The following is an 8,764-nucleotide window of genomic DNA, read 5'->3' as shown; positions in this document are numbered from 1 at the left end:
ATAATAGTTCTAAAATAAGAGGGAGCATTTATGAAAAAGAACAAGATATCAAACAAGAAACAACAGATCCTGAAAATGAAAATATACCCGATGACATTTTACATCTGCACCGGGAATACTGGGAACAACTCAAGAGAAAATTGATTCTATAATATAGACTGGAATTCTCCCAAATTAGGTAAAATTATGACAATATATGAAATAAAATTTAAAAGACATGATAAATACAGTAGTTTCAACATTTGACCAACTGCTGATCAGAACAGAAGATACAGTGGAAGGGAAGCACTAATAAATACTATATAGGAACCATCTTTCCCCAGTTTTCAAGAAAGAACAGTTCCTACATGTGAACTACTTGCTACCCGGTCAGATGCTGAAGTTTTAGGTATTTGTCAAGTCCTCCAAAATGTGTTAGGTGAGTCCGTTCAGTCCTGCCATTGGGCCCCGGTGAAGCGCACAGGAAGAAGGAAGCCAGCGTCTTGTCCTGGGCTGGCTGGGAATGTAGGTTTCACAGCTGTAAAGACTCAGCAGGTCCTGCTGGATCAGGTACTCATCATCTCCCGCTCCCAACTCCGGGGCAGCTGGGGGACCTGTGGGTACAGGAGGTGGGACCTGGGATCCAGAGAGGAACCAGAAGGAAGAATATGGATCCTCACAGCCTCCAAAACAGGTTCTCAGCCAGGAAGAACCACCCCTTCTCCCCAGCTTCTCCATACAGGGAGGTTTCAGTAGGAATTGTGGATAGTACCTGCTGCTCTGCTTCTTCCACAAAGATTGGCACTTTAATTGCTGTTTGAAAGAAAAGGAAAAGAGATACTAAATGTCCTTACAATGAACAGAACGGTCACACCGGATGAGGAAAATTCCATCTGCGCCATAATGCGAAACATACATCGCAATGGGTGGGTTTGGAGGGGACCCTCCTATCACTCCCACAGCCCATGACAGAGAGAAGTGCTCAGTGTCTTACCTGGACCCACTTGGAGACCTCCTCTGGCTCCACCAGGCTTCCACCAGGAAAGCCACCATAAGAACCGTAATTAGGGCAGACAGTCCCAGTCGGATGAGGTTACCCGTGGTGTAATCTGTTGATGTGGCACCAGGGGCATCTGAAAGGGAGAAGAGGATCCCCACTGATGTCCCTGCTTCTCAATGGTTCTAGCAGAGGTGACCTTCACGTGCCCGCATGTGTGTCCTGGGCAGTGCTCAGCTGTACTGCATTATAGTTCTAATCACTGGGAACCAAATGGGGAGTGTTAGGAGAGCTGGAGTAGTGCTTCATCTCTTTTATATTTTCTCTGCCTTCCCTCTCTTCATTTATTTGCTTTCATCTCATTTCCACCTCCCTGCATTTCCTTTTGTTAGGAATTTGTGTGCAAGCAGCACAGAGAATCAGAGTTGCCTGTCAGCACTGAAATTCAGCAGCTGCATCATCATCAGTCCTCACAGCACAAAACTTACACCAGCAGCGAGCTCAGTGAACTTAGTAGCTAAGCATCATGACGTCATGTGTTTAGCTGCAGTCACGACTGGCTCAATCTCATCATTGGTCCTCCTTCCTGAAGAGAAGTCTGCATTTATATCCCCCATTGTACCCATCCCAACTCGTGCAAAGTTCATCTCTAAACCCATCACCGACAATGTTCCCTGAAGGCAGACTCCATGGGGTGAAATGGGTAACGACCCTGCTTCCCAGGAATCAGGGAGCTCTGGGCACCTCTCAGGGCTGGCCGTATGGACCATCTAATTATAAAACATTCACCGACCACTTTAGAAGATTCAGCAGCAGAAAATGCAGCATATAGAACTAGCACACAGGGTGCCATAGCAGGAAACAAGGTAACCACAGATTAATTCTGCCATAAGTATCATGAGATTAAAAAAACAAAACAACACATTGCATCCATCACCATCCAGCAGGAGGCTGTGGAACGCCACATTCTGAGAACAAAAGTGAGTCTTGGTAATACTCTCGCTAAAACCAACCAAAATGTTAAGAGATGCAGAGAGCTGTAGAAGGAATGGTGGTGATGCAGGTCTGATAAAGTTGAAGAACAGCATGAGAAATTAAGAATTCAGAACAAAGAAGGGCAAAGGAGTGGAAATTAGGAGGTGAGAAGCAGAAGATGACAGATCTTATGGGCTATTTATATATTTTTATAAGTTCTCTTTTAAAAACTTTTATTTCAGAGAAAGAGAGAGAGGGAGAGAGACAGAAACATCAGTGGTGAGAGAGAATCATTGATTGGCTGCCTCCTATACACCTCCCACTGGGAATTGAGCCCACAGCCTTGGGCTTGTGCCCCTAACTGGAATTGAACCCGGGACCCTTCAATTGCAGGCTGACGCTCTGTCCAGTGAGCCAAATCAGCTTAGAAGAGAAAAAAGTTCTCTTTTTTAAAAACATTTTTTATTGACTTCAGTGTGGAAGAGAGAGGGAGAGAGAGGTAGCAACATCAATGATGAGAGAGAATCATCACTCAGCCAACTCCCGCACACCCCCAATGGGGATTGAGCCCACAACTTAGGCATTTGGCCGGACTGGGAATTGAAGTTCACAAAATTTTACAGAAACCATACCTGTCACCAAGATGGTGAGCTCATCACTGGGCTCTGAGGCCCAGAAAGGAGCCCTTGTTTGGTAGTACACACAGCTGTAGGCCCCAGTGTCACTGCCTGTCACACTTGGCAGGGAGAAGTCTGTCTCCATTCCTACTGCACTCTGGAGCTGTATGGGTGTTGAGGTTCCTTTCTTCAGTAGAGCAAGCGTGTGAGGTTCTGTCACAGGCCTGGGCAGCTGGCACTGCAGAATCACGTTTTCTCCTGCAGTCACCTTGCGCCCTGGGCGGGCGTGGAGGAAAGGTTTAGGTAATTCTCCTGTAAGAGAAGGAAGGTCAGAAGTCATGGGCAGATGCCTTGGGTCCCCGCTCAGGCTTGTTGTCCTGGCAGGTTCCCAGGGAACGTGGGAAGTGACAGACACCTGGCCTCACCCTCTTTCTGCTCAGACTCCAGGAAGGAGATGTCCCTCCTACAAGCCCTGGATGAGGGCAGGGTCCCCAGCTCTGTTCCTGTCCTTCTCCATCTCACCTCCCCAACTATTAGGTCCATGGTCGGCAAACTGCGGCTCTTTGGCCCCTTGAGTGTGGCTCTTCCACAGAATACTACGTGTGGGCGCGCACGTACAGTGCAATTGAAACTTCATGGCCCATGCACAGAAGTCGGTTTTCGGCCTGGGCGAGTCTATTTTGAAGAAGTACTGTTGATATTTGGCTCTGTTGACTAATGAGTTTACCGACCACTGTACTAGATGTACTAGTTAATAATGGCAGATTTTGTAATCAAAGAAAACACAATAATTTCAAGAGAAACATCAAAAGTCCTTTATTCAAAGTAATGTCCATCACTAGTTACACATTTCCCCCATCTTTCAGGTAATTGGTGGATACCGTCCCAGTAGAACTTTTCTTGTTTTGAGGCAAACCATTCAGAGACCCAATTTTCCACTTCTTCGTACCTTTTGAAGTGCTGCTCAGAAATTGCGTGTGCCATCGATCAGAATAAGCAGTAATCTGAAGGAGCAAGGTCTGGTGAATACCACGGGTGGGTTAATACTTCCCAGGCAAGATCTTTTAACGTGTCTTTAACTGGTTTTGAAGTGTGTGATCGTGCGTTATCATGAAGCAAAATTACTTTGCCATGTCTTCTGGCACATTCTGGTCTTTTCGAGATCAAAGCATGGTTCAAATTGATTATTTGTTGTCGGTAGTGATCAGTATTAACGGTTTCACCTGGTTTTAGAAGCTCATAATACACTACACCTTCCTGATCCCACCAAACGCAGAGCATTGTTTTCTTTCCGAAGCAATTTGGCCTTACAGTAGATGTTGATGGTTGACCTGGGTCAACCCATGATTTTGTGCGTTTGGGATTCTCACAATAAATCCACTTTTCATCGCCAGTCACAATTCGATGCAAAAAAGACTTTCTTTCGTGCCGTTGAAGCAACATTTTACTGATGACTTTTTGGTTTTCCATTTGTCTTTCTTCAGTTGATGTGGCACCCATTTTCCTTCCTTTAAAATCTTTTTCCATTGCTTATAAACGATCAGAAATTGTTTGCTGAGCAACGTTTAATCCTTCTGCAAGTTGTTTTTTAGTTTGACACACATCTTCATCCCATAATGCTTGTAATTGTTGGTCTTCAAACTTTCTCGGTTGACCTGGACGTTCTTTGTCTTTCACATCGAAATCATCACTTTTAAAGCGTTTAGACCAGCGTTCACAAGTATCTTGAGATGGAGCATGTGCACCATAAGCTTCCCGAAGTATGCGATAACTTTTTCTTCAAAATAAACTAATGAATTAAAACTTCCCCAGATGCTCTTTTTTTGGCACGAAATTCAACATTTTTAAGCATAAAAATATCTATGATGTTAACACCTTCAGAAAACTTCACATGAAGTTTTGAAGCTTGCTGTCAATACAACAAAATAGCATGCATATCAAATCGCATATATATCAACATATGTGTAACTCCATCTATTGAAGAAATCCGCATTATTAACTGGTACACCTAGTACACTGGAGGTGAGACCCTGCTCCTCTCTCATTCTCTGGATCCCTCCTCATCCCAGTCCTAGGGAGATGGTGTGTCATTCTGAGCACCTGTCCCCACCTGTCACCAGCAGTAGAAGGACATCCCTGGGCGGTGACCTTATGGTGGGGCTCCCTATCCTGTAATATTCACAGGTGTGCTCTCCAGCGCTCCTGGTGTGTAGGTGAGGGAGGTGAAATTCCGCCAGGCCCTCTGGGGAATCAGCAGATGGCGAGGACTCCAAAGGAGCATTGTTCTTTTTTTTCTTTAATTTTATTTTCTTGTTTAAAGTATTACAAATAGTAGTACATATGTCTCCTTTTTATTCCCCATTGACCTTCTCCCAGCCTCCCCTACCCCCCCGGCACATGTCCTTCCCCCGCCCCCCAGTGTCTTGTGTCCATTGGTTGTGCTTATATGCGTGCATATAAGTCCTTTGATTGATCTCTTACCGCCCCCCCCAACACTCTCCAGCCTTCCTGCTGTACTTTGACAGTCTGTGTAATGCTTCTCTGCCTCTGTATCTATTTTTGTTCATTAGGTTATAATGTTCTTTATGATCCATAAATGAGTGAGCAAACTCCACTCCCAGTCAGGAGTGGAGCATCGCAGTGTCACATGACTGTTGGCAGGAAGCACCGAGGTGGGCCAGGCACGGCTGGAGGGCCTGGGAAGTGACCCTGGAAGGAAGCCGAGTCCAGGGCTGGACTTGGTTTACTCACCTGCTCTTCTGAAGAAAGAGAAGGGGTGAGGGGGATTTGGAGTGAAGGAGAAGGAACGCTTTCCTTTAGAAACACTCACCGTCTCTTCTTAGGTCTTGGCCAGCACACAGCCCTGCAAAGGAATCATCCATGAGACAGAAGCACCTGCATTGAGCCCTCGTCATCTTCTGGTGAGCCTGCATCTTTTTAAAAAAATATATTTTAAATATATAAGCCGGGGTGCTTGTAATTTTTAGGAGAGTTTATGGAAGATTATGTACTTCATACCAGGGGGGACACAAGACGTCACTGTGAGCCGCTATAAGGCAAGGACTCGGTGCTGTTCACCACATTATCCTTGTGTTCCACAGCTCCTGGCACATAGTAGGGCCCAACAATGCACCTGGACTGCTCATGAGATGCCGCAGTTTAAAGACGTTATAGATCTTACAAGGGTGTGAAAAGATGCAGCCTTGGCTCAATGGTTGAGCATCAACCTGTAAACCAAGAGGTCACAGTTCAATTCCCGGTCAGGGCACATGCTCAGGTTGCAGGCTGGATCCTCATTGGGGGTGTGCAGGAGGTAGCCAATCAACGATTCACCATTGATGTTTCTATCTCTACCTCTCCCTTCCTCTCTGAAATAAATAAAAATATATTTTAAAAAGTGAATAAAAGAGAACAGAATCTTACCTTCTGTGACAGCAAGAATGGACCTGGAGAATATTATGCTAGAGAAATAAGCCAGTCAGAGAAAGACAAATACCATATGATTTCACTTATATGTGGAATCTAATGAACAAAATAAACAAATGAACAAAATAGAAACAGGCTCATAGATACAGAGGACAGACTGACAGCTGTCAGAAGGGAGGGGGATAAAAAAGGTGAAAGGGTTAAGGAAAAACAAAAAAACACACCTCATAGACAAGCAATAGTGTGGTGATTACCAGAGGGAAGGGGGTGGGAGGCAGCAGGACAAGGTAGAGGGAGGATGAATGATGAAAGAAGGAGTAAACTCACAGTACTATATACAGATGATGTGTTGTAGAATTGTATCCCTGAACCCTATATAGTTTTGTCAACCAACGTCAATCCCGTTAAATTCAATTTTTTTATAAAAGGAAATCGCAGCAGGCAGACCAGACAGCAAAAGCATTGCATCAGAATTGCTTGGTAATAAGACTCAGGCACCAAACTTTCAAAATCCCCCAGATGATGCAGATACTGAGCTGAGATGGAGAACCACTGTTTTAACTGAACCCAGAAAAATGTTTATTAAGACTAGAACATTGACACATATTCACAGTCAGTCAGCTTAGAAAGAAAATTCCTAATGAAAGTGATTATGGATATCTCTCACCAGGCACAGCCTTCCTGCTCAGTGTGGTCGGCACAGGTTTTCCTGATGCTAAAATACCTTTCAAATTAATATCAAGCCTGTTTAGGAACATTGTTATAAGAAAAATTGATTTAAGTCAACGGGTGTTGGTTAGGCCTGTGTTTCTAAGAGATTTCCTCTTTTTACCCTGTGGGGGCCAAACAGTTTTGTGTCTTAGTAGAGAAAAGGGGGAAGTTGCCAGGCCTTCGTGCTAAAATTGCATGGGACAGTTTTAGCATGAGCAGTGGTTAGAGCTTCGGCCCAGGCACTGAAGGGTCCCTGGTTCAATTTTCAGTCAAGGGCACATACCTCGGTTGAAGGTTCAATCCCCAGTGTTGGTCAGGACATGTGTGGGAGGCAACCAGTCAATGTTTCTCTTTCTTCCTTCCCTCCCTCCCTTCCATTCTCTCTAAAAATCAATGGGAAAAATACCCTTGGGTGAGGATTAAATATATACACTGAGGCCAGGTGCACAGGATTCGTGCACTGGTGAGGGGCGTGGCCTGTGGGGATCGGCCTGCTGTGGGCGCGCCTCTCATCCTGGTCAGCCAAGTGGCTGTGGATCCGCCCTCTGAGTGGCTGGTCCCTGGTCCAGCATCTTCCGTGGAGCTGGAGCACTCACCTCTCCAGGGGACCCAATCAGGGCCAGGCCCAGGGACAACAACACTGAGAGGCGGCAGAGTAGGCCTCAGTCCCGCAGCAGTCACGAACCCACCTCCCAGCGTCCGGGGTCAGCTCTGTGAGCCCGGCTGCAGCGCTCCTGTGCGGCTTGCAGGCATCTGGAGGAGGCAGCAGGGAGTGAGGAGGTGACAATTGCAGCCCGGGTTCCTTCCTGTCAGCCCTGGGGTTTTGCAATGGGAGCAACTGCTCACCCCGGTCAGCCAGGCGGTGCTCCCACTGTGGTAGCACACTGACCACCAAGGGAGCAGCTCCTCTGCATTGAGCATCTGCCCCCTGGTGGTCAGTGCACGTCATAGTGACTGGTCAACTGGTCATTCTGCCGTTCAGTCACTGGGCTTTTATTATATAGGATATATATATCCCTGAAACATATATATATTATTGTTTCTCTCTCAAGTTGATATTTCGCCTTCTCCTTTTCCCTTTCTCTCTCTCAGCCCTAGCTGGTTTGGCTCAGTGGATAGAGCATCAGCCTGCGAACTGAAGGGTCCCGGGTTCAATTCTAGCTAAGGGTACATACCCAGGTTGCGGGCTTGATCCCCCATGGGGGGAGTGAGGAGGCAGGTGATCAATGATTCTCTCTCATCATTGATGTTTCTATCTCTCTCTCCCTCTCCCTTCATCTCTAAAATTAATAAAGAAATATTTTTAAAAATAAAAATTAATAAAAACATATTTGAAAACATGCACATGAAATTAGCCAGACACAAAAAGACAAATATTGTATGATTACACTTATACAAAGTACCCAGGACAGGCAAATTCATAGAGACAAAAACAGAACAGAGGTTACCGGAGGTTGGGAAGAAAGAGAAAATGGGTTCTTGGATAATGGGTACAGAGTTGATCTTTGATACGATGAGAGTTTTGGGTGATGATGGTTGTACAACATTCTGAATGTATTTATACATTTAAAATTTTATTTATTGATTGGTTTTTGACAGAGGGAGGAAGGTAGAGAGGAAAACATCTATCTGTTCTTCTACTTATTTATGCATTCATTGGTTGATTCTTTTTTAGAAATATATTGTTATTGATTTCAGAGAGAAGAAAGGAGAGGGAGAGAGAAACATCAGTGATGACAGAGTCATTGATAGGCCACCTCCTGCATGCCCCCACACTGGGCATTGAGCCTGTAATACGGGCACATGCCCTGACCAGGAATCGAATCCTGACCTCGTCGTTCATGGGTCAACGCTCAACCACTGAGCGACACCAACCAGGCCCTTGGTCCATTCTTGTATGTGCCCTGACCAGGAATCAGACCCACTAACTTTGTGTTTCGGGACAACAACCAACCAATGAATGCATAAGTAAGTGGAACAACAGGTTGATGTTTCTCTCTCTCTCTTCTCTCTCAAAATCAATTGTAAAAATATCTGAATGTATTTAATGTCATTGAAC

At 45.3% G+C, this 8,764-nt stretch overlaps 1 protein-coding gene across 1 annotated transcript; it reads right to left on the bottom strand.

Moving 5' to 3' along the window:
• Positions 1 to 383: 383 nt before the first annotated feature.
• LOC139000288 (T-cell-interacting, activating receptor on myeloid cells protein 1-like) lies at positions 384 to 7,654 on the bottom strand. Its single transcript, XM_070402533.1, has 8 exons — positions 7,552 to 7,654; positions 7,395 to 7,458; positions 5,320 to 5,327; positions 4,679 to 4,915; positions 2,584 to 2,880; positions 974 to 1,112; positions 752 to 792; positions 384 to 593 (listed from the first exon to the last, which is right to left on the bottom strand). Exons 1-7 carry the CDS (start codon positions 7,652 to 7,654, stop codon positions 786 to 788), a joined length of 855 nt encoding a protein of 284 aa, XP_070258634.1. The 3' UTR covers positions 384 to 593; positions 752 to 785.
• Positions 7,655 to 8,764: the final 1,110 nt, after the last annotated feature.

This window comes from Myotis yumanensis, unplaced genomic scaffold (assembly GCF_028538775.1).
Source record: "Myotis yumanensis isolate MYYU_CA2020_CCGP unplaced genomic scaffold, mMyoYum1.0.hap1 SCAF_23, whole genome shotgun sequence".
Lineage (NCBI taxonomy): Eukaryota > Metazoa > Chordata > Mammalia > Chiroptera > Vespertilionidae > Myotis > Myotis yumanensis.
Note: the sequence above shows the minus strand (reverse complement) of the source record. Positions and strands in the feature narration are given on the sequence as shown.